The sequence below is a fragment of the Carcharhinus amblyrhynchos genome, chromosome 6, assembly GCF_965287045.1.
Source record: "Carcharhinus amblyrhynchos chromosome 6, sCarAmb.v2.hapA, whole genome shotgun sequence".
NCBI lineage: Eukaryota > Metazoa > Chordata > Chondrichthyes > Carcharhiniformes > Carcharhinidae > Carcharhinus > Carcharhinus amblyrhynchos.
In genome coordinates, this window is record NC_137329.1 from 84,770,606 (window position 1) to 84,797,271 (window position 26,666).

At 42.9% G+C, this 26,666-nt stretch overlaps 1 protein-coding gene across 6 annotated transcripts in view; it reads right to left on the reverse strand.

The window, feature by feature from the left end:
* LOC145344062 (protein shisa-like-1) overlaps positions 1–26,666 on the reverse strand; it is a 172,219-nt gene that overhangs the window by 28,436 nt on the left and 117,117 nt on the right. For 5 of the 6 annotated variants that reach the window (XM_080190844.1, XM_080190838.1, XM_080190839.1 and 2 more), the window contains 2 exons: positions 7,837–8,013; positions 5,183–5,396 (listed from right to left, as the gene is read on the reverse strand). In XM_080190844.1, the coding sequence (XP_080046970.1) occupies positions 5,183–5,396; positions 7,837–7,903 (281 nt within the window). In that variant the 5' untranslated portion in view covers positions 7,904–8,013. Of the gene's footprint in view, positions 1–5,182; positions 5,397–7,836; positions 8,014–17,255; positions 17,339–26,666 lie in introns of those variants that run through there. The other variant, XM_080190842.1, reaches the window with a different exon arrangement.

A 26,666-nucleotide genomic window follows, 5' to 3' on the forward strand; every position in this document is an offset into this window, starting at 1 on the left:
TAATTTGTTTAATTTTCATCTTCACAATGATGGTGGAATGATCCCAAAGAAGACATTTTGACTGTACTGACATCTCCAGTCTTCTAGTGGAGTATGATTTCAAGTCAAATTTTAGTTCTGAAGTCTTGCTTTGCAGTAACATACCCATTACTTTGGAAAATATCAGATCGCTCTGAGTGCACTACTTCACTTGTCCTGAAGTGACAGGTTTACGATCTACTTGTTCGAAGTAGAAGATGTTTCTGCTCCAGTAGTTTTACGAACTACTTGGTAATGGTAATCGTGAGAGTCTATCTACATTGAAACCAAGACTTGGTTGTTGACGGTTGATGATATAAGTGTGTGCAGACAGAAGCAATGCCCGTGTTAGCATTCTGTTTAACGCCAGTGACAGAATTCCTCTGTGTGGTCCAAAAGTTGTTGTTAATGTACAATGGTCCATGCAGAAATTGATAGAATTCTTTACTCCAAAGGTAATCCCTCAGGCTTCCTTTACAATTTATGTGCAGTTAGTTTCAGCCTTGCTCAATGTTCAAAGAGCAAAAGCAATGGGGCAAAAGCATTGGGTGGTGCAGTAGTTAGCATTGCTGCCACACAGTGTCAGAGATCTGTGTTCAATTCCAGCCTTGGCTGTCTGACTGTGTGAAGCTTGCACATTCTCCCCATGTCTGTGTGGGTTTCCTCTGGATGTTCTGCTTTCCTCCACATCATTCCTCCCACACTCCAGAAATGTGGGGGTTAGGTTGACTGGCCATGCTAAATTGTCCCTTAGTGTCAGGAGGATTAGCAGGGTAAACATGTGGGTTTATACTGGGGTAGGGCCTGGGTGGGATTGTTGTCGATGCAGACTCAATGGGTCAAATGGCCTCTTTCTGCACTGTAGGGGTTCTATGGTTCTATGATACTTTCTGCACCCGACAGCATGATGTGGGATACTAATACCAAGAGGAGAGGCATCACAGGCTTACAGTACAGGCAGGGTAGGATTAGAAAGCATAATGAAGGACTTCAGGTTTGAGCAATACTTCTTTGTTTTGCACATTGCTCCAACTGCTTCTTGTTCTTGCACAAGAGGGTATGCAATGAATTTTAAATGTTTGCCAAATTTGAAATAAATCTTCTGTAATGGTTTAACATTCCTAAGAAGGAATGCAACTGCTAAATCGCCTGAGTTGTTGGCACCTCTGTGATAGCCTGGACCTTCAAAGGAGATTTGTGAAAGCCAATGGCATCAATTGCATGGCCCAAATACTCAATGGTGAATTGGGAAAACTCGCACTTGTCCTCCCGGACTCTCAATCCATAGTCTTCCAGTCTCTGAAATTTGTCATCTGAATTCCGAAGATGTTCCCCTTTGTCTCTTCTGGTGACTAGGATATCATCCAGGTAACACTGGACTCCACTCAGTCCGCTCAAGATCTGATCCATTGCCCTTTGAAACAGCTGATGTGATACCAAATGTTAAGCTTTGGTACAGAAACAAACCTTTGTATGTCAAGATTTTCGCAAGTTCCTTTGACAAGGTCCCGCATGGGAGGTTAGTTAGGAAGGCTCAGTTGCTAGGTATACATGGAGAGGTAGTAAATTGGATTAGACATTGGCTCAATGGAAGAAGCCAGCAAGTGGTAGTGGAGATTGCTTCTCTGAGTGGATGCCTGTGACTAGTGGTGTGCCACAGGGATCAGTGCTGGGTCCATTGTTGTTTGTCATCTATATCAATGATTAGGACGATAATGTGGTAAATTGGATCAGCAAGTTTGCTGATGATACAAAAATTGGAGGTGTAGTGGACAGTGAGGAATGTTTTCAAAGGTTGCAGAGGGATTTGGACCAGCTAGAAAAATGGGCTGAGAAACAGCAGATGGAGTCTAATGGAGACAAGTGTGAGGTATTGCACTTTGGAAGGACAAACCAAGATAGAACATACATGGTAAGTGGTAAGACACTGAAGAGTGTAGTAGAACAGAGGGATTTGGGAATACAGATACATAATTCCTTAAAAGTGGCATCACAGGTAGATAGGGTCATAAAGAGTGCTTTTGGAACATTGGCCTTTATAAATCAAAGTATTGAGTATAACAGTTGGAATGTTATGGTGAGGTTGTATAAAACATTGATGAGGTCGAATTTAGAGTATTGTGTGCAGTTTTGGTCACCTAATTACAGGAAGGATATTAATAAGGTTGAAAGAGTACAGAGAAAGTTTACAAGGATATTGCTGGGACTTGAGAAACTGAGTTAGAGAGAGGTTGAATAGATTAGGACTTTATTCCCTGGAGCGTAGAAGAATAAGGGGGGATTTGATAGAAGTGTATAAAACTATGATGGGTATAGATAGAATGAATGCAAGCAGGCTTTTTCCACTGAGGCTAGGGGAGAAAAAGACTTGAGGACATGGGTTAAGAGTGAAGGGGGTAAAGTTTAAAGGGAATGTTAGGGAGGGGTTCTTCATGCAGAGGGTGGTGGGAGTGTGAAATGAGCTGCCAGATGAAGTGGTAAATGAGGGCTCACTTTTAACATTTATGAAAAATTTGGACAGGTACATGGATGAGAGGGGCATGGAGGGATATGGTCCAGGTGCAGGTCAGTGGGACTAGGCAGAAAAATGGTTCGGCACAGCTAAGAAGGGCCAAAGGGCCTGTTTCTGTGCTGTGGTATTCTATGGTTCTATGGGCCATGTGACTTGTGGTCTACATTCAGCTGTAAGTATGCCTGGCTCAGGTTGATTTGGCTAAAATAGTGGCCTCCTGCTAATTCCCTGTGAACAGGTCAGCAATGTGGGGTAGTGGGTACTGTTCCATACACAACACTGGATTAAGTATAACTTTGAAGTCTCCACAAATCAGTATGGATCCATTCTTTTTGATGACTGGTACTATTGGTGTAGCCCATTCACTAATGCTGACAGATTCCAAGACTCCAATCTTCACAAGTTATTCCAAGTCAGCCTTCAATTTTGGCCTGATAGCTTAGGATACCAATCTTGCCTTCAAGTATTTTGCTTAACTGCCTTCTTTGATCTTCAATTGAACTGTGATATCTTTCATACTTTCCAGTTCTCCACCAAACACCATGTTGTTTTTTAGAATTTATATAAGGCCTGATTCTATATTAGTCATCAAGTTGACTTCAGCCCAGTTCAGTTGAATTTTTTCTAACCATGCTCCACCTATCAATGTTGGATAACTTCCCCTTACTACATGTGAAAACAAATCTGCTGTTTGTCTGTTAATTTGCACAGCTATGTCAATATGGCTCTTCAGTGGAAGAAGTTCAACTGTGTATGTCTTCAACACTCTTCTTAAAGCTTTCAAGAGAATATGTGTGAGTTTTTCTTTACGTGCAGTCTCCGGCACCAGTGAGACTGCTGCCCTGGTGTCCACTTTCATCCTTACAAGCTGTCAATCTAGCAGAGGAGTGACGCAGTATCTATTCAGAACACCAGCAATGGATAGCACATTCAGTAATAATTCATCCTCAGATTGTGAGTTGTTTAGTTTCTCTTGACACTCTTACACAGCATGAACGCTTCCTCTTTTATTCTGTTTACATGCTGCTTTGATTTGTTCTTGCGTCTTCTTACATTTTCCTGTAGTTTGCTTTTTCTTCCAGCAGACACGCTCTATGTGACCTATTTTGCCACAGCTTCGTTGAAGTAGTATTCTGCAGCTAAATGCTCTGGCTTCACACATCGGTGACATGTGCGAGGTTCAAAACTCTTGGGTGTCGATTCAGCCGACGTTTTGAGTATCCGAATGTTCAAGCTCAATTGTTGAGCTTCTTTTGCAGCCAACTCCAACAACTCATGAGCTTTTTAGTATCTAAAGGTGTGTGGGTTAGATGAATTAGCCATGGTAAATGTGTGGGGATAGAGGAGAGGAGAGCCTGGGTGTGATGCTGTGTTGAAGAGTTGGCGCAGACTGAATGGGCCAAATGGCCTCTTTCTGCACAGTAGAGATTCAATAGTTCCAATCCAAATCTCAAATCTTGAAAAGTAGCACTCATTTGGTTGGAAGAACATAACCCTTTCATTTTCATTTAAATTACATAATGGATTAAATAAACAAAATAACTCAGATTCATTGCAGGATATTATCAGTGGAATGGCCTTTTGGGAGCGGGAGAGCAACATAAATGGATATGTTTAGGGTGTTAAAAAATAATAAAGCAGCCAATAATTGTTTAATTTTTATTTAAAAAAATTGAATTTGAAATAAATTGAAAAGAAAACTTGATATCATGGCAAACGTTTGCCTTGCTCAATCCATTAGGGCATGTAAAAGAGGTTAGTACAATTATTTTGTTTGCACTCATCAAAAATGTAAATCAAAATTACTTCCCAATTTTTCAAATTTGGACCCAATGTTCTTTCCTAAAGACTGCAACTTAAGCTGGGACCGTGGTTAGTATTGCTACTTCACAGCGCAAGGGACCCGGGATCAATTCCAGCCTCTGGGTGACTGTCTGTGTGAAGTTTACACGTTCTCCCTGTGCCTGTGTGGATTTACTGGGTGCTCCAGTTTCCTCCCATTGTCCAAAGATGTGTGAGTTAGGTTGATTGGCCATGCTAAGTTGACCATTACTATCTGGGTATTAGCAGGGTAAAAACGTGGGGTCATGGGAATAGAAGCTGGATGGGATTGTTATTGGTGCAGGCTCGATGGGCCTACTGCACTGTATGATTTTATACAGTTCCACAACGAATGACTGCTGTTTCCTAACTACCCATTTGTTGTTTGTGAGATTAGACAGTGAGTGCCATTCAATATTGGGACATTAATTCAAACTCAGCTGATCTAGACCGAATATTGTGAATGGGAAAGCTGGCTAATTTTTTACTGACCTTTAACAACCTATGCTCCCTGTGTCCAAAGAGCGGTCAGCACAGATGAGAGACCAAAGCTGCTGAATGTTTTTTTAAGGATGAAATAAAAATGAAATCCAAATTTATATTGCATTGGGGAGGGTTGTCAATAAACCGATGCCTTTCAACACTGTCCTTCACTCCTTTCCAATCTTATTTAAGCTGTGTTTTGTGACCATGCTGCTGAATTTCCCACAACTTACTTTTTTGTACTCTCTCCTGCATGTAAAAGAAAGCATTGAGTTCTTATCATTAATAATTCAAAGCACTGTATTAATCAGGATCTTATCAAACTGACTCAGGAATTTCAGTACTTACTTGTGCATGTATCCCTCTGTCTGTCCTGTCATATTCATCTGCATGACTGCCTGGAATTCTGTCTCATTGCAGCAATACTTAAAGGCCGTGCTGTTATGGTGACAGCACAACATGTAGCTTTTGCTGTCCGATAGGCGTGGACAGTGGAAACCAAAATGGTATCGTCCTTTGACATCTGCGTAAGGCTCACAAACACGGAAATGTGCTGAGGTTACTGTTTAAAGAAAGGAAAAGACTGGATAGAATTAGGCGCAGGCTAAGGTGACGCTAGATTCTTTTAATAGTTTGTGGCTGTTATTCGTATAATTGATCAGTTTGCTGTTCTCCATCCCTGGTAGTTTCCTATAACACGATTTGTTTACCAACTACTGGGACAAGCTAATCAATTTCTTATTAGAGTCAGAGATATAGAGATACACAGCACGGAAACAAGCCCTTCGGCTGAACTTGCTCATGCCAACCAGGTTTCTAAACTGAACTAGTTCCATTTGCCTGTATTTGTTTGGCCCATATGCTCCTAAACCTTCCCTAGCCACAGTGGTACACGGGTTAGCACTGCTGCCTCAAAGCACCAGGGATCACAGTTTGATTCCTGGCTTGGGTCACTGTCTATGTGGAGTCTGCACATTCTCCCCGTATCTGAGTGGGTTTTTCCTCGGGTGCTTTGGTTTCCTCCCACAATCTGAAAGACATGCTGGATAGGTGCATTGGCCATGCTAAATTCTCCCTCAGTGTACCTGAACAGGTGCCGGGGTGTGGCAACTAGTGGATTTTCACAGTAACTTCATTACAATGTTATGTAAGCCTACTTGTGACACTAATAAATAAACTTTATCCATGTGTCTGTCTAAATGTCTTTTAAATGTTGTAATTGTACCTGCCACTACCACCTCCTCTGGCAGCTCATTCTATAAACGCACCACCCTTTGTGTGAAAAAACTGCCCCTCAGGTTTCTCTTAAATTTTCCCCTCTCATCTTAAACCTATGCCCTCTAGTCTTGGATTGCCCTACCCTCAGGAAACGGCCTAACTCTGCCCCTCATGATTATGTGTAGCTTGAGAGGAAATAACACAATATTATTAGCGTCTTGCCATGTATCATCGGAGAACTTTAAAAAACTAACATAAATATGATGTATTTTTAAACATGACCTTTAAAACAATGCTTTCTCTCAGATCTCTCTCTGTGGGAAATTGGTCAAGGAATTCTTAGACATGAAACCTTCCTTCCCATCACAATGACAGGGTCTACTTGTCCTCACCTACTCACACACTAACCTACATATTTATCCCTTCACTTTCTGTCATTCCCAGCATCCACAACATAATCAGACCACCTCCATGTTCCAGATATTGTTTCCCTTAATGATATTCTTCTCCTTTCTTCCATCAATCACCCCAACCACCAGCTGTCCTTCCCTGTCATTTTCCACAGACACTAATAGTTGCGACACCTGTTCCTTCCTGCACAATTGTCTGAGGTCCCAAGCTCTTTCTCAAGGTGATGCAATGATTGAAATATACTCCCTCTGATCAGATGTACTTGTTGTTTCATGGAGCTGACTCCACGAAAACTAAATCGTTTAAGCAGTGCTGCTATTTGATGAGATGATCCATTGTTAATATAAAAGGCATGAGGGGGACAATTTTCAGCATGTGCTTTCAGTGGCTAACAATCCTATAAGGTGTCCACGAAGGGCTCCTGCGTTTGGAAGGCCAGTTTAGCCTATATTAAGGCACAATCATAGTTCAGGAGTTGAGGCTTACTCTAGGAATGGCCTCCCATAGGTTCATTTAGGACCTTAATTCTATTTCAAATGTTAGCTAACGCTCATTAAAGAGATCTGATGGCATTTTGGGCAAGGAAGATGTATCTTTCCCTTCTGCTTGCATATGGTATCCATCGTCCTCTGCACTTCCTCCACCAGGCCTACAGTGTCCTTGATGGCAAACCCTTCCCCATTATGGAGCAATAGATTGTTCTCCACCTCTTTTCAAATGCAGGCATTAGATTGAGCTCCACCCTAGGGGAGGTAATGGCATAGTGGGCAGATGGTGAAATTTGAATTCAATAAAAAATCTGGAATTAAACTTCTAATGATGATCACAAAACCATTGTTGATTGTCAGAAAAATCGATTTGATTCACTAATGTCCTTTAGGGAAGGAAATCTGTCATCCTTATCTGGTCTGATCTACGTGTAATGCTGGATCCACAGCAATGTGGTTGACTCTTAAATGTCCTGAGGGATGAGCAGTAAGTGCTGGTCCAGCCAGCGATGGTCATATCTCATGAACGAATAAGAGAAACCTCAGGAAGTTATCCACGCTGTGGAGTAAAACTTTTTATGCTGAGACACTTTGTCACGATCTTCAACACCAACCTGTTAATGCCTATTCTTATAAATACACCTTCAAAATGCTACAGCTAATGTTTAAATATTACCCCCACCTCTTTTATTCCCAATCATCAAAAAATTGATTAACCCTTCCTTGGATGTTGTGGAAATTCTAACATTTTGTGGATATTATAATTTATACAACTATGTTGAAGCTCTCTCTTCTCTATCTCCTTCACCTGTCCTTCCATTAAACTCTCATCTTATCCTTTAAAAAACATCACCACATGTTCATGAATCACATTAAGCTTCCTACCTGCTGTTGTAAGCAACAGAAAGACGACTGTTGCCACGGTGATGGACTGCAGGCAAAAGCTGATCATTTTTCAATTTGCTTTCATGTGACTGTGGCTAGAGAGTTATCTCCTCAACAGAATCCATCAACATGGCCAACTATTACTCTTGTTGCTGTTCAGAGCATCATCAAGGGACACTATAAAGAGAAAACTTTCATGTTAAGATCCATCAATAATCCCATACTTACACATTTAAAAAAGAAATAAAAGCAGAATGTACAGAAAACTCTCAGCAGATCAGGCAGCAACTGCAGAGAGGGAAATGGCCTGCTTAAGCCATTAATTCTTTTCACTCAATGGTAGCAATGCAACATGCATGGATTAGCTTCTTAGCACATCACAAGCGAGGCAGAGTGGGAAGCCTACAGGTTCCACACCCTGGGTTTGGATTAAATCCCCCCTCACCCAACCATGCCTCCAAATTCACCTTGGAGAAGGACATTAAATTCTGCCCAGAGAGTTAAAATGCTTTTTTGATTGGGAAAAGTCAATTTGTTTAGTTATTTCAAATTAATTGTAAAATAATTTGGGGATCTAATACCAATCAATACCGTACAATTATTTTCAGTAAATATTTGAATTGCATGTGGATCAATGGAGTACCACATTCTTAATGCAGAACTTTCCCACTCTTGAGAATGGCTTGGACCCAGAACTGAGGTCAGTAAAGTGCTGCAGTGTCTCGAAGGTCTCATCTTGCTGTTAACCATGACCCACTGGTAACACTTTTGCCCCTTAATCAGAAGGCATGGGTCCAGAACTTAAACACAAAATTTCGGCTGACACAGCACTGCAGTGCTGAGGGAGTGCCACACTATGGGAGGTGCCATCTTTCACTCTGCTGTCCTCCTTCTCAAGTTGACATAAAACATCCCAGAGCACTACTTGGAAGAAGAATAGGGAAATCATAACCAATATTTATTCTTTAGGCAACAAAACTAAAACAAATGATCTGACCATTTGTGTTGTACCCAGCTGTGTGCAGAACCACTGTTGCATTTGCTATCTTATAACAATAATGATACTTAAAAATTAATTAATTATCAGTAAAGTGCTTTAGGATGTCCTGAATTTCTGTTATATGAATGAAAGACTATGATATATGAGCTGCTTTACAATGTAAACCTTTGCACATGAAAAGACGATGCTATCGAACAGACTGCCATCACCTTAGATGATGCTTTTATTGGGTGTGAGGATAAAATTGTTGCTCTAGCTGCACAGTAATTATGTTTCAAATCCTGCAGCAATTTATATCCGGTGACGACCATGTTGTTCCTGATGGATAAATACAATTTCCATCTATCAGAAAAATACATCTTAAATCTTACTGGGCAGAATTTAATCTTCTTCCCTGAGGTGAACTTGGATGTGTGGTGGGGGGGCACTTATTTGGAATTGAGGGTGGGGAACCTTTGGCCTTACCACCTCTGCCATGATTACTTCCAGGGAGGGAAGACTCGTGGTTGACTTTCCCAACCTGCCTCTAATCGAGGTCCATCATCGGGTAATTGAAACTGAGTTAAGGGCTTCATCTCATTGCTGCTAGTATTCGATCAGCTTGGTCAGTCACCATGTGCAGAGCACATACAGCAAAACCCTGTCACTTTTTCTTGCTGAGTCCTTCGGAGTGTGGAGGAGTGGGGGAAGGGGTGGGGCCTTCACGTACTCAATACCTGATCAAGAGACCTGGCAACAGGAAAGGGGTGCCCACAGACAGCTTCCTCACCCACCATGAACTTTTTCCCATCCCTTAACCACCTCATGACTCCTAGCCCATCCTTACTGATCCTGGGTCTCCTCATTGCCAGCAGCTCTGACACCTGCCCAATGGTGCTGATGGCAATGAGGAGCTGCCAGCCTCTGACTGGGGGGATTTCTGCCACTGGGGACATTGATCCTGGAGAAGACCTGCCATTTAAGAGCCTGACTTGCACTTAAATGCAGATTTTCCACAGAGGAAGCAACGGAGGATTCTCACTGAAGCTCTGGCCACTCTGCCCATTAGGTCATTCAGTACACTGCCAGATGAGAAAAGTTTTACACCAACTCAAGAGGTTTATAGTGTGTGAATAAATGAGTTCTGCCAGTCCTTAACCAGAGATCAAGCATTGTTAATAGCATGAATAATTCCCTCTGGTGTTGCTATGCTGCGCTCTGTGTAGACCCACCAGTGTTGCAGTCAGCCAATCAGGCAAAAGAAGGCTATTTTAATCTTCTAGGACTGGGCACATTCTAAGATGACTCAGCTAATAATTGACTATATGATCAATGTCATGGACTAATGGGTTCATTGAAAATGAAGGTTCACTGTAAAACAAATATATCCAGTCCCCTTTCTGAGGGGGCAGTCGGACACCAATCTTTGTATGTCTGGGTTGGGGGTGTGGTAGTGTTGGGGGGAGTGGTGCAGTAATCTACAGATATAATGTTCGTGTATTCTCTGGGGTGCTGTCAATATTGTATTCGTTGCACTGCTTTCAGTGGAACTGTGCTCCCTGCACCTGCACCTCAGAGAGAACGAAGCAGATTACATTTTTTTAAAAAAGCGTAACACTATAATTAGTGTACGGTCTCTAGAAAGTAGCTGGCAGCTAGGTTTCTGCCTTTAGTTCAATCTCTGGGGTACTACAGGCATTCATAAACCGATCCAAGATTTTCCTCTTGTGGATTTGTCCATCAATGAAGCAATCTGAATTCCAGCTGGAAAAGTACCTGGTAGCATATGTATCACACTTATGATAATGCACAATGACAAGTCACTCACGTGTGAGTATGGGAGCCATCCATGGAAGTGAGACAATGACATCAACATGCAGTCACTGCTTTGGTAACATGGTCAATTTATTTCATATACTTTCAGTTTGAACGCATCCTGCAATTTTCTTTGCATCCCAGGCAGTATGGGGGCATGATCGATCGTCACAATTTAAGCCAAATGTTGCGTTATCAATCTCAGTCATACCATTTTCCTACCAGCACACTCTGAGGGTCAGCAAGATGCTTTCCGATCAGAAAAGCTTACAACCATAGAGGAAATTGCCAAACACCACATAGCTATTGCATTTGCACGCCATCCAAGATACTAATTTTCTGAGTTAGTCTCCTTTTTATTATTGAACACTTAAGGCCCAATGTTGATAAAGGTCACAGAGAAGCTGAGATAAATCAATGATAATTGTTCAGTGACTTAGGTTTAATGTTAGAAAAGTCTGAAGTGGGAAGGAAGGTTCTGTAGGTTTGAAGTCCTGGGAACAAATGAGCTATAGCGCAAAAGACAATAAGTTTATTAGTGACACAAGTAGGCTTACATTAACACTGCAATGAAGTTATTGTGAAAATCCCTGGCACCTGTCCGGGTTCACTGAGGGAGAATTTAACATGGCCAAGGCACCTAACCAGCATGGCTTTCACAGCGGGGGGAAACTGAAGCACCCGGAGGAAACCCATACAGACACTAGGAGAACATGCAGACACTGCACAGATCGTGACCCAAGCCAGGAATCAAACCCAGGTCCCTGGTGGTATGAGGTAGCAGTGCTAACCACTTTCCCACTGTGCCATCCAATGATGAGTTTTGAATTCTACAGTGGGGTTAAGGGAGGAGGAAGAGCATGTGCCGGTGTCTTTAAATGTAACTAGGAATGAAGAAACAAATGTTTGGAGGAGCAATGATGATAGTGGTGGAATAGGTAAAAACGAGAGAAATTGCAATGGAAATAGATGATTTTTTTTAATTCACTTATGGGATGTGAGTGTCACCAGCTAGGCCAGCATTTATTATCCAATCCGAATTGTCCCTGACAAGTATACTCACAATGCTATTGGAAGGGTGTTTTGGGTTTGGACCATTCAGCCCATCAAGCCTGTATTAACAACAATCCCACCCATGCCCTATCCCTGTAACCCCACACATTTGTCCTGCTAGTTCTCCTGACACTAATTGTTAATTTAGCATGGCCAATGCACCTAAATTGCACATCTTTGGACTGCAAGGAAACCAGAGCATTCAGAGGAAACCCACGTAGACATGGGGAGAACGTGCAAACTTCACACAAACAATCAGTCAAGGCCGAAATTGAACCCAAGTCCCTGGGACTGTGAGGCAGCATTGCTAACCACTGTGCCACTGTGCCCCCATCACATTCTGTCACACTCCTGACTTGTGCCTTGCAGATGGTAGATAGGCTTTGAGGAGTCAGGAGCTGAGTTACTCTCCTCAGAATTCCCTGCCTCTGACATGGTCTTGGAGCCATGGTATTTATACGGCAGGTTCAGTTCAGTTTCTGGTCGATGGAGACTTCCATAATGTTGATAGTGGGGATTCAGCAATGATAACGCCATTGAATGTCAATGGGAGAGAGTTAAATTCACTTTTGTTGGAGATGATCATTCCCAGTGGTGTGAATGTTACTTGCCATGCATCTGCCCAAGCCTGAATGTTGTTAGGGTCTTGATGCATGTGGTCATGGACTGCTGCAGTATTTGAGGAGTTGGAATGGTGCTGAACATTGTTATTATCAGCGCACATCCCCACTATTGACCTTCTGATAGAGAAAAGATCACTGATGAAGCAGCTGAAGACGTTGGGCATAGGACACTACTCTGAGGAACTCTTGCAGAGATATTCTGGGTCTGAGATGATTAAGAACAGAAGAACATAAGAACTAGGAGCAGGAGTAGGCCATCTGGTCTCTCAAGCCTGCTCCGCCATTCATAAGATCATGGCTGATCTTTTCTTGCACTCAGCTCCACTTATCTGCTCACCATAACCCTTATTCCTTTACTGTTCAAACATTTATCTCTCCTTCCCTTAAAAACATTCAACGAGGTAACCTCAACAGCTTCACTGGGCAGGGAATTCCACAGATTCACAAGTCTTTGGGTGAAGAAGTCCCTCCTCAACTCAGTCCTAAATCTGCTTCCCCTTATTTTGAGGCCAAGCTCCCTAGTTCTGGTTTCACCTACCTGTGGAAACAACCTCCCTGCTTCTATCTTATCTATAACCTTATATGTTTCTATAAGATCTCCCCTCCTTCTTCTGAATTCCAACAAATACAGTCCCAGTCTACTCAGTCTCTCCTCTCAAGTCCGGGATCAACCTAGTGAACCTTCTCTGTAGCCCCTCCAGTGCCAGTGTATCCATTCACAAGTAAGGAGACCAAAACTTCTATCCACCTTTGTGGTAGGAATGATTACATATAGTGGAGTGTTGCCCCGCGCCCCCCGCAACTCTCCACCCGATTCCCCAATTCCCATCGCTATCAATTTTACTAAGGCTCCTTCATGCCACGCTTGCTTCATTCTCAATGGGCAATCATTCACACCTCACCTTTTGAATTCAGGCTCAGTTCCTTTATTAAAATTTAGATGAAGGACCTAATGAGGTTTGTAGCCTATGGCCCTGGCAGAATCCAAACTGGCATCAGTAAGTGTGCCATTGTTGAGTGAATGCCACTTGATAACATCTTCCATCACTTTGCTGCGGATTGGGAGTTGCCAGTTGGGGTGGCGATTCAGTGGGTTGAGTTTATCCTGCCTTTCTTGGACACGACAAACATGGGTAATTTTCCACTGTTGGGTAGATGAAGTATATAATAGCTGTACACGAATAGCTTCCTTGGGTGACGGCCAGTTCGAGTCTCCAGTGATGCGGCTGGATATTGTCAGGGCCATGATGTGGAGATGCCAGCATTGGACTGTGGTAAACACAGTAAGAAATCTCACAACACCAGGTTAAAGTCCAACAGGTTTATTTAGTAGCACAAGCTTTCCGAGTGTTGCTCCTTTGATTCACCTGAAAAAGGAGCGACAATCTGAAAGCTTGTGCTACCAAATAAACCTGTTGGATTTTAACTTGATGTTGTGAGACTTCTTACTATTTTCAAGGCCACAGCCTTTGCTGTATTTAGTGCATTCAGCTATTTCTTGATTTCACATGGGGTAAATATGGGGGCAGTGAAAACAGATCATCCACTAGGCACCTCGGGATGAAAATAGTTGTAAATATTTCAGCCTTGCCTTTTGCAATGGTGTGCTGGGCTCTCCCATAATTGAGGGTGACAATATTTGTGGAGCTTCCTCCTCCCTTTAGTTGTTGAATTATCTACCACCATTCCTGACTGAGAATGGCAGGACTGCAGACCTTAGATCTGATCCTTTTCTTGTATCACTTCACTCAGTTTATCATGTTTTGCTGTTTAATATGCATGTTGATCTGTGTTTTATTGTCACCAACTTGACATCTTGTTTTGGTATCCTTTTGCAGCTCCTTCCACACTCTCCTGCACTAATCTAAAGGTGAGAAGCCTAACTCATCAATCAGCAAGTTTTTTCATGACAAAATGTTATCTTTTCTAGTACAGGCTACAAGTTAGGAAACATTCAGTTCTTTAACAAACAAGTTCTGCTTGTTTCCCATTGCATGATGGCACAGTGGATAACACTGCTATCTCATAGCACCAGAGACTCAGGTTCAATTCCTGGGTTACATCACTGTCTGTGCGGAGTCTGCATGTTCTCCCTGTGTCTGCATGGGTTTCCTCCAGCTGCTCCAGTTTCCTCCCACAGTCTGAAATGTGTGTTGGTTAGGTGCACTGGCCATGCTAAATTCTCCTTCAGTGGACCCGAATAGGTGCTGGAGTGTGGCAACTAGGGGATTTTCACAGTAACTTCAGTGCAGTGTTACTATAAGCTTACTTGTGATACTAATAAATAAACTTAAACTTTTCATCCTGGTTTTCTTGCACCTCTGATTCTGATCATGTGAATTTCAGATTGGGCAAATTCAAGAGAAGTTCTCAAAGTCCACATTAATTTGGTGTAGGTTTGTTGATGGGAAATTATTTTTGGCAGAAGCTGTATGAAAGAAATGATAAGTATTTGGTTCTAAAGGACTTTGAACCCTGACCTAGTTTACAAGAAGTGATTCTGAAGATTGCTGGGCAGAGATTGGTCGAAGCACTAAATGTGTGATGGGACTATCCACAGCATAATTATCTGTTAATCCTATTTCTAATGCAATGATATTATTACTCATGTAAACAATACCATTAAACTTTTTGTTGAAGTAATTTCCAGATTCTATTGTTTATTTCAATGAAACATTGACTCCCAGTCACATAGTCCAGGGGTAGAGTATATTGTAAGTGACAGGCATCAAGGCTACCAACTGGAAAGTTAGTGAGAGCCCATGGCTCCACTTTTTAGGGAAGCCCACTGCATTAACAGGCCTTCCCTGGGATTGAGCACCCAGAGAGGCAGAAGTCCTGCCTGTCGAGAGCTATCAGCTTGCCAGAAGTTGGCAGTTCCTTATTGCTCAGCAGTGCCACCAAGGAGGGAGTGGCTGCTGCTGGAAATGCATTCACCCAGGGTTGCTCAGGGGTCCAGTGATAGCGCAAGGGGGAATTATGGAGTAGGGGGTCAGAAGATTAGGGGGAGAGGGGTGTGGTCAGTAAGAAGGGCAGGACCATCCTCCTCTCCCATCCCATTCCACCTTCCTGATGACAAATCCCTCCATCAAGTATTGAGTGCCTTTCATAAAAGGCCCCATCCCAGGAAGCATGTGAGCAGCAGTGTTCCTTTTTTGGGCTTCCTGCATGTTGAGTTTCTCTTTCCCACCATATGTGAATGCCAACAGTGGCCTTTAAATGGGCATTAATTGTGGTTCACAACCTTCTTCCCACAGTCTAAAAGATGTGCTGGTTAGGTGCATTGGCCATGCTAAATTCACCCTTAGTGTACCTGAACAGGCACCAGAGTGTAGTGACTAGGGGATTTTCACAGTAACTTCATTACAGTGTTAATGTAAGCCTACTTGTGACACTAATAAATAAACTTTACAAAACTTTAAATTGTCTACATTTTGTGCTTTATACTTCAGCTGTATATCAACATGTGAAGAGTGCAAATCTTGGGGAGTTGGAACATTTTTCCAATTTTGTCACCCAATGTCAGGTGAAGGGTGGGGAACTGCAGCATAAAACCCTCTCTAATGAACCCAACTGTTTTTAACTGACTTGTGAAAGAACTCTCCTCAAGCATTAGCAGTACAATCAGGAACTGGGCCAAATTTAATTAATCTATTGTGCTCCTTGTGCAGAAGGGGTAGGAGACACATCTTCTCAATTGGATTTCAGTAAAGCTCTCAAAGATGAGAAAGATTGTGTTGAAGTGTTAGCCTTTTCCTTGTTTTTGAACAGAGTTGTGAATTCTTTTGTTCATTAACGTGATCAGACAGTTGGGTGAAGTGAAATTAACCATTTCACATTGATGGTGTTAGTATCATGTTTCCGGATCATTCCCTGAATTCTCTCTAATCTGGTATAGATTGTTGATTTAGTGGCAAAGAACATTGGCAATGTCTCAGAACAAAGGCTTGATTTTTTTTTCTCTTTACTTTGAGCCCAGTGTCCTGTAAAACACATCACAATTCAAACTCAGACCCAGCTGCAAAATCTATCAAGATTTTATTGAACATCAGCATTGTGTTTACTTGGTGTAATAGGTAATATCATCTCATAGACTGAATATTGTTATGGGCTTTTTAATAGTTGGCTATTCTCAAAGGCAATGATTATCTAGAGAAGTACTTTTAACAAACGATATTTTCTGCACGTATTTGAAAAGGAAATGGATGTATCTTCCTCTCGCAGATATTGGTTTATGTTAAGGTGATGTCAGCCCTTTGCACATGTCCCAAGATGTCAGTCTTTGTGTGTGACATGGACAATGAATATCTGTAACAAAAACAGAAAGTGCTGGAAAATTTCAGCAGGTCTGACAACACTTGTGCTCTGATGAAGGATCATCCAGACTCAAAACGTTGGCTTTATTCTCTCAGCAGTCATACCTGCTGAGATTTTCCAGCATTTTCTGTTTTTGTTTCAGATCCAGCATCCGCAGTATTTTGCTTTTATATTATCTGTAGATCCTGTGTAACTGACTCAGTGGTTCTCTGCAGCAGGCTAACCACTTTGGGTCATTTTCAGGGTTGTGAGTCAGTCAGTGCTGACCATTGATCTTCTCCAGATTAATCCTATTGTATATTATCATGGAATGTTACAGCACAGAAGCAAACTACTCGACCAATCACTGTTGATGTTACAGTTAGGAGCCAGTGCAAATTTGGCTAGAAATGTAGTGTGTACTGTCCGTTTCCATGGTTATTTACCAACATTTCAACTTTGACCTTGTGCAGGGAGATGCTGGAATATTGTGCAACATTTGACAGCCTTACTGTGCATTTACAAGTTACTCTCATATGGCTCCAACCAAAGTTATTTTCCAAGTTATCTGAATTTCTTTCTGAAAATGCTGTGTAAGCACCTGTGAGTTCTATCAGATGGATATTTCTCTAGTAACCCTAAGTGCTACAAACGTCTATCTTTTCTCCCACACTGCTCCTTTCTCAATGTCCTCTTCCACACATAAACCAACACTGATGTTTTGATGATGATTCCATTCTATAAACTTTCTTCAAATCACTTCAATTCAATATTGGAAATCTCCCAACCTATTGCAATACAACAGTCAAATTACTAACATCTTGATTTGTTTCAGGCTTTTCAATAGGATAGAGACAACTCTTCCATCTTTCAATTCTTCAATGACACAGGAAGGGAATTGCTTTGGAACTGTTCTTACAGTTCTCGCCATCTTACTAGAGCCAGATTCCCCTTGCTTATTTCAGGCGAGAGGTTGAATATTTTATTTAAATTTATTTAAATGATGATTTGTATGTGATTAGTGACCCTGGCCCTCAATCATATGGTTTCACTTGCCTTTATGGCCTCGTCAGGAGAGGTTCTCTCTGGCGAGGAAAACATGAACAGACAACAGTCATGTTGTCCTCGCTGGTTAAACCAAAAGCCATTTAGGCTCTCCAGGGAGATCGCGGGCAAGGGGGATGCCCTTGGGCAGTGCCAGCCTTGCACATTGGTGCTGCTGACCTGGCACCTTGGCAATGTTCATAGGGCACTTTGGCACTGCCCTGCACAATGGATGGAGCCTAATGAGCGTATGGGGTGGGGCTAAAGGGTGGGACCTGAAGGGGGCATGGGGGAAGGGTCTGAACGTGGTATGTGGGGCAGTGCCTGGAAGGGGAGAGGCAAGCTGGGATGGCCCGATTAGGGTACTGGGGGCATTTCCACTCTGCATCGTGATTGGCATGGGGGTGAGCACCCGCTGCCCTCTGCATTACGATTGGTGGAGGAGGAAGGGTGCGATCAGTCTGGGTGACAGGGAGTCAGTGGAGAGCTACATTTTTGGGTGGTGTGGGTTTCGTGATCGGCCGTAGGCCACCCATAGCGCCCCCCCCCCCCACCCCCCCGATTGTGTTGTGTGGAGGCTGGCTGCAGCAGCAGAGGCCTGACAGATCTCTCTCTCTGTCTGACAGGCCTGTGCGATTGGAACAGAGATCTGCATATGCGCAATAGCCCCCTCTACTGCTGACTGGCGAATTAAGCCCAGCCATCTGCCTGTGTTAGCTAGAAACAGTCTAGCCCATTTTTCTATGCATTATGTGCATAAGATGGGGGCATAAAAACTCTACAACTCTCCCCATTTTTATGCTAGCTGGATACTTAGAATTTTCCTCATAAAATTCCATCCATTGTTTCTAGTCTGTCTAGCTCTGACAAGTCATATCGAAACATTAACTCTATTTCTCTCTCCACAGATGCTCCCAGAGCTGCTGAGTTTTTCCAGTATTTTCTGTCAGATATCCAGTGTCCGCAGTATTTCATTTTTGCTTAACTGGACAACACAGGATCGTCTCTAGGCTCAAGGATGCCAGGGAAAGAAGTGCTGCTCACCGAGAGGCTGCAACCAATCTGAGGCCAGCAGCTCTATTGAATGGAAACACCACCTGGGAGGTGGTTCCACTCCTACCCAAAGCCCAAGATCTTCACTGGATCCCAGGCCACAACTGAGTGAGGGGCCACAGGATGGGGGTGATGAGAAAAGGGGTGGGGGGGGCACTGGCAGCAAGGGAGGTGGCTTTCAGCAGGTCCCCCTTCTGGATGCTGGTCCCTAGATCAGGTACAAGGGTTAAGCTAGCAGCGGCAATGAGGCACTTAAATTAATGTGAATTGTCCATTTGAAGATCTCAATTGTCCTTCCCACCACTGAATTAATTGGATTAAAGGTGGTTTGGTCTCCACCCACCACCCTTCTGTCCAAATAAGTGCCCCCACTAACAAACTCACCACGGGGGAGGGCATATAATTCCAAAATCCGTTCAGGTGCGTAAATGGATTTTTGTGCCACTTCTGAACTGATTTGGAGGGGTGGTGGGGGGGAGGTGAGGAGAGTTGGGTTGGGGGGAAGGAGAGTTCTGAGGAAATTCCCAGTGTCCCTCACAATTTAAACCAACAACTGATCCCTTCTTACCTTTTCATTTCAATCCTTCTTAATCATCATTCCTTCTGTCTCTCTCCTCTGACCTCAAGTGGAACTCCTATATAGCTATCTGTCATATTTTCCTAATTTTGCCCTGCCTCTTTTCCAACCTAAGCGCCGATCTGCGCTTTGGGCCATGAGTTTCACCCACATTTCCCAGTTTAGGAAATTATATTGGGATACTGCCGGCCTTGTAGTTTGATATCATGATATGAAACAGTTCACATAGAACATAGAACATTACAGCGCAATACAGGCCCTTCGGCCCTCGATGTTGCGTTGACTAGTGGAACAAATCTAATCGCCCTCCAACCTAAACTATTCCAATGTCATCCATATGCCTATCCACTGACCATTTGAGTGCCCTTATAGTTGGTGAGTCCACAACTGCTGCAGGCAGGGCATTCCAGGCCCTTACTACCCTCTGAGTAAAGAACCTACCTCTGACATCCATCCTATAATTACCACCCCTCAATTTAAAGCTATGTCCCCTTGTGTTAGCCATTACCATATGAGGAAAAAGGCTCTCACTGTCCACCCTATCCAATCCTTTGATCATCTTGTAAGCCTCAATTAGGTCACCTCTTAACCTTCTTTTCTCTAATGAAAATAACCTCAAGTCCCTCAGCCTTTCCTCATAAGACCTTCCCACCATACCAGGCAACATCCTGGTAAACCTCCTCTGCACCCTTTCCAATGCCTCCACATCTTTCTTATAATGCGGTGACCAGAACTGTATGTAATACTCCAAGTGCGGCCGCACCAGGGTTTTGTACAGTTGAAACATGATCTCACAGCTCTGAAATTCAATCCCTCTACCAATAAAAGCTAACACACCTTACGCCTTCTTAACAATCTTATCATCTGGGTGCCAACTTTCAGGGATCTATGCACATGTACCCCGAGATCTCTCTGCTCATCGACACTACCAAGAGTCCTTCCATTAGCCCTATATTCTGTACTCCTGTTGCTCTTACCAAAGTGAATCACCTCACACTTTTCCGCATTAAACTCCATTTGCCACCTCTCAGCCCAGCTCTGCAGCTTATCTATGTCCCTCTGCAAACTGTAACATCCATCCTCACTGTCTACAACTCCTCCGACTTTGGTGTCGTCAGCAAATTTACTAACCCATCCTTCTACATCCTCATCTAGGTCATTTATAAAAATGACAAACAGCAGTGGCCCCAAAACAGATCCCTGAGGTACACCACTTGTAACTGAACTCCAGGTTGAATATTTCCCATCAACCACCACCCTCTGTCTTCTATCAGCTAGCCAATTCCTGATCCAAACTGCTAAATCACCCTCAATCCCACGCATCTGCATTTTCTGTGGGGAACATTATCAAACGCTTTGCTAAAATCTACATACACCACGTCAACTGCCTTACCCTTATCTACCTCTTTGGTCACCTTCTCAAAAATCTCAATAAGGTTTGTGAGGCACGACCTACCCTTCACAAAACCGTGTCGACTATCCCTAATCAATTTATTTCTCTCTAGATGATTATAAATCCTATCTCTTACAATTCTTTCCAAAACTTTGCCCACGACAGAAGTAAGGCTCACTGGTCTATAATTCCCAGGATGGTCTCTACTCCTCTTCTTGAACAAGGGGACAACATTTGCTATTCTCTAGTCTTCCGGCACTATACCTGTAGCTAATGACCACATGAAGATCAAAGCCAAAGGCTCTGCAATCTCCCCCTAGCCTCCCAGAGAATGCTAGGATAAATCCCATCCGGCCCTGGGGATTTATCTATTTTCATACCCTCAAGAATTGCTAACACCTCATGGAGGGAGGGGCGTTAATTTTGATTTGGAGAATGATGTGAATCAGGCACAATGGGATCAGCTGCTCATTATTCATCTCTCCCACTTTTCCATGAACTTCACTATTTATCCACCATTGCACAATGTTAAAACTTGGGTATTATTGGTTTGGCTAACAGTATATGAGACACAGCTTATGGTACGTTTAGTTAACACTAGCAGACAAAGCTTACTATTCATTGTAGTTTGCTGGCTAGCTCAGTGTTGGGTAGTGAATATTACATGTAGCTCAGTTGTACTGAAGCACCTAGGACTGCAAACTTTTCTGTGTAGACAACCTTCAAAATAACTTTGCAACATTTGTAAGACCACTGTAACATATCTGAAACGTTTACTGTATTGAAGCATCTCAGTGTTTACTTTGATATGCAAAGATCCTGAATATTATTGCTTTTTGTGTGATGACTATTTTGGGATGATTGTAATATTCTCACAGATTTATGAATAAAGTATGAAAAAGATACCGTTACCATATTATTGTGCATACATTGTCTCAAACACATGCTGACTTAGGGTACTTGATACTTGTACCAAATCCCTTCATTGCCTCCATATTCCCCTGCATGAAACAATTCTCCTGGTTCGCTGTGCTGCTACATTTAAATAGAATTAAAGCCACACAAGATTTCATGATTTTATCAGTGTTAAAGTAATATTGTATTTTAACTCAGTGTTATCACCCTAAGCAGTGGTATTCTAGTTAATAACTTATAAATCTTTTTACTAAAGCTGTGAAAATGTCTTAAATTGAAAGGACTTTATTTTTTTAACAACTCACTTGCAGCTGCAGAGCACTGAAACTCTAAATTCAGTAACTTGCATTTCCTATCAGCAGCACTTAAAATGACTTCTTAAAAAAGAATCCGTTTAAACAGGACATCTGTTTCATATCTGGAGACACAGACCTTTGCCCTGACCAGAGAGTATCAAATAATTATGTTTGGCCATACTGAATGAGTGAAGAGAAAGCATCCATCTGTTGCAGTTCTTTGTGTTATACTACTGCCAAGATGCCAATCAGTCTTAGTTTATAAATCAATATTTGAACAAAGTTATAAACTAACAATGCCCTGGTAGCTTTAAAACCTACCCTTGGTGCTGATTCAAAATGCGAAACCTAATGGTGCATGGTGGTACAATGCTTAGCACCGCTGCCTCACAGTGCTAGGGACCTGGGTTCAATTACGGCCACGGGTGACTGTCTCTGTGGAGTTGTATATTCTCCCTATATCTGAATGGCTTTCCTCCCAGAGTCCAAAGACGTGCAGGTTAGGTGGATTGGCTGTGCTAAAATTGCCCCTTAGTGTCCCAAGATGTGTAGGTTAGATGGATTAACCATGGTAAATGTGTGGGGTTACAAGGATATGGCAGGGGAGAAGGCCTGGGTAAGATACTGAGTCAGATAGTCAGTGCAGACTTGATAGGCCAAATGGCCTCTTCTGTGCTGTAGGGATTCTACAATTCTATGATGTGTCCGTCAGTCGTGCATAAGCTCTCTGCTTTACTCCTGTTTAAGAACACCAAGGTAACCCCAGTGTTTACCCAAGTCCAACAACGGCATCTCCACATCATTACTCCTCTTTATCATGCTAGTCAAACCACTAGTTAATTCTGCGGAATCTCAAACTAAATAATAGTCTATCAACCTGTAAGGCTCAATCCCCAGTTTGTGCTAAGTTAACTGACTCCTATCCCAAGGAAACAAGATACTTCCTTATAATTATTCTTCTGGATTTGGGAGATAAAGACAAATGGAAAAGGTCACTGTTGCTTATTGTGGGACTCCTTGGGGGAAGTGCTTTTTGAGGACAATAGGTAACGATTGGAGTAATCAAGAACTGTGATAGCTTCTACCAATATTCACACATAAAGAATGACTACTTGGCTGAGACACTGGCAGAAGACTGGTGTCTGTAAGGTTAAAGGCTCCAGAAAGACTGGGAACAATAAATTACCCATAAAGTCTTCCTCATTATAGTGCACTCTTGTATATTGTGACTTCAAATGAAGCACACCCTTTTAAGACTTTCAAGTTGCCTTAAAAAGATTCAAACTCAAACAAATAGCTCAAATGCCACTTGCTAGTACCTTGTCCACTCATGTATACCATTAACCTGAGTCCCTCAATGTGCCACTGCCTGGTAACACACTGTAATTTGCTGCCATTAAACTGTAAAATGGTGCAACCACCAGGGAGGCCAAATTATTTCCATTGTACTAAAATCTCAAAGAAATATAGTCACTATTTTGCTGTGTTTTTTAACATTTTATTCAACTTCGGCCTCTGGTTTTTGATCAATTTTCTTCACTTATCTCTCCAAGTCAAAAATTCACGCTGAAGTATTGTTCCACAAGTCATGTCAGCTACCTCACGACAGTGATAATTATTTTAACACGTACAGGTATTACAGGAATCATAGTCTATCAATCATGGGGGCCTTTGGAGTCGGGATAACACTCTCTTTGCTTTGTGGATCATAGTCACCTCAATCACTGAAGATACGTGGCAGAATACTCTTCTTCCTTGTTTGTTAGTCTATTTGTCTGTTTGTGTGAAAGTAATGGGCTGATTTCAGTGAAACTTGGTACACAGACAGGGTATGGCACAAGGAAGAGCTGATCAGTTTGTAGTGAAGATGTGATCTGAATTCATATTGTGGATTTTTTTTAAAGAGTCCATTGAATTGAGTTTTTCTTTTAGCATATTGTGGGGGGTTGTTTATTTAGATATCATTGATTGTTTTAGAATATTATGGATTGTCTCAACAGCTGTGGTGGAATTTGTCAGAATTGTCAAAACATGAGCAGAGTTTTCAGAGCAGGTTATTGGATGTCGATTGGAGTGAAGTGGAAGATCCTAGTGAAGTTTTCTCTTCTTTTCTACTTCATGTTTGCAGAACATCAACCAGATAATGAAAAGCCTCAAGGAAAAGCTGTGTTATTTTAATAACACTGTGCTAACACAGCATGTGGAGATATGTACTCTACCAAGTGCCGTCTTCACTTATTTTGTTACTGTACTTGTTCATGATATCACTGAATGGAATATAAGTATACACCATGATACTAGTGTTACATGTGTTGGACTTTATAAGATCACAGAATCATAGAATAGTTACAGCACAGAAGGAGATCATTCAGTCTATCCTGTCTGTACTGGCTCTCAAATAAGCAGTTCCTTTAGTACCATGTTTTAAACTGTCTCACAAGTCTCTCGGTGGTGAAGTTAGAGACTGATTATTGGTGTCACATTAATGCCTCAACACAGTCACTGTGTCATCTCTTGTGAAGGTACACTCGGGTAAAATGGGATAGTTTGGAGAGACCATAAGGCAGAGGAACAGAATTAGGCCACTCGGCCCATCGAGCCTGCTCCGCCACTCAATCATGACTGATATTTTTCTCATCCCCATTCTCCTGCCTTCTCCCAATAACCCCTGATCCCCTTATTAATCAAGGGGATGTGACCTCCTACAAAACCTGCTTAGACTATGTGATCTCATGCTAAATCTTTCAGGAGACCACCTGTATGATTTGGTTGTTATGGAGACTGAAACATAAATTAAAGTTTATTGAAAGTAAGGTGCAATTTTTAGCAGCTGGACACAAAAGAGAAGGCAACAGGATTTACTGCATTCGCGCTGGGACTCAGTCAATCGGAGAGATTTGGGAAAGAAGGCCCACAAGAGATATTGTTTTCCAAAATCAGGAAATGAGCTGTTTTTGGGTTAATCACTGATGTTGGCAAGAACAAATTCCCAGTTCAAAGAAATGCGCCATGATTCTCCAATCCTGCTGTGTTAACTTGTTAGTGCCGTGGGCCGGGAGGTTCTTGTTCTTGATCGTGGGGTTCGCATGTGTCTAGTATTGTCCAACAGCAGGTTTCCAGTGGTATCAGATCTGCACTAGAAATTGGTGAGGAGGCACAAAGACAATCAAAATGGTCACTTGAATATAATTTAAGTGAGATTAGAGGGACTGGGACTGAAATCTCTGCACCCATCCCTCGCCAGCGTGTTTCACTCCAGCGGGGATTACACTAGCTCTCCACTATGGGGAGGTTCCACCCCTCTGGAGTGAAAGGGAGTAATCGGGGCCTACCAAAAGATTGGGTGGGGGGGGGGTTGTACCCCTGGGCATTGGCACCCTGGCAGTGTCAGTCTGTGCCCCTGGTACTGCCCATAGGGCAAAATGCCATTGCCCAGGAGGCATCCTGACACTGTCTGTTGGACATGGGGCAGTGCCAAGGGGTGGGGCAAATGGGTACAAGACCTGGGGGCAGGACCTGATAGCGGCAGGGTCTAGGGGGTAATTGTGAGAGTGGGAGTGCCACTCTGCAGAAAGGATTGGTGGGGTCAGGACAGAGGCCAACAATCAGGGTGGGCTCGGGGGAGGGTGGGATCAGCTGGGGGGGTGGGGCAGTCAGCTTGCTGGGGCTCAGCACTGCGAAGGGGTAATTGTCGGATGGTGGATTGGTGGGAAGGTTAGCTGGAGATTGAGGCAGACCGAGAGGGGGGCTTTGGGCTGGGCCTGGGAGCCAGCAATCCAGCAATCGGGACTTGGGGGCGGAGTGCCGGCATTGCAAAGGTTGCCGGGCTTGCCAGCGATTGAGCTGGCCAGCAATCGGGAGGCCATCAGTGTGGGGCAACTGCGCATGCGCCAATCTCGGCACTGATAGTCTGGTGTATATGCAGTAGTTCACTCAGTGCACTGATTTCAGCCTCTGCAAGAATAGTTCTCCTGAAATGTAATGATATTCATGCTGGTGGCCTTTGCAGTGTACCCTGAGTGTGGGAGATTCTCCTCTGAACTCCCACTGGGAAAAACAGTGTGAATGACTCCAATTTGTACGTCAATTTGATGCTTAGAATTTGGAATAATCATGGCACTGGTTGGTCCAAATGACCTGTCTTGGTGTTGTATTTTCTATGTAACTCTAGGTAATTTACTCAAAATAGTTGAAGGAGAAAATGATGCACAATCTCTGTGAGAGGTAAATCACCTGAGAGATCTTTACCAACCAGAAAAACTTCACATCTACAAGGCGAAAGGTATGGGCCTCATGGGGGTGGACACTCCACTCTGGTGGTGAAGTTAGAGGCTGAGTTCTGGTGTCAGATTAATGCCTCAACACAGTTATTGTAGCATCATTCGTGAAGATTCACTCAACCACAAACTTCCACCCTCTTCTCTATCTCCTTAAATTCATCGAAACAACACTCATCCATTCTTAGCACGCAGCTTCATTTCATGCAGATCCACCATGATTGGAGTTGGGGATGGGGGGGTTTCTATACAAGGGGAGGAATAAGAGTAAGACTTTGGAAAAACCCCATTTAAAAAAAACCTGCTACTTTGGTGGGACACGAAAGGAGGTGAGTTCCATAGCTCTCCTGTGAGTCAGTCATCTGCTGTATGTACAACCCATCCTGGAACCTGCCTGAGAATACAGAGATCCCCATGGCTACTTCAGATGAGCCTATAATTAAAAGCTGATTGCTGTAACAGAGCCACAGGAGAGTGTACTGTGGATGAATGACCATGAGTGTAAGCCC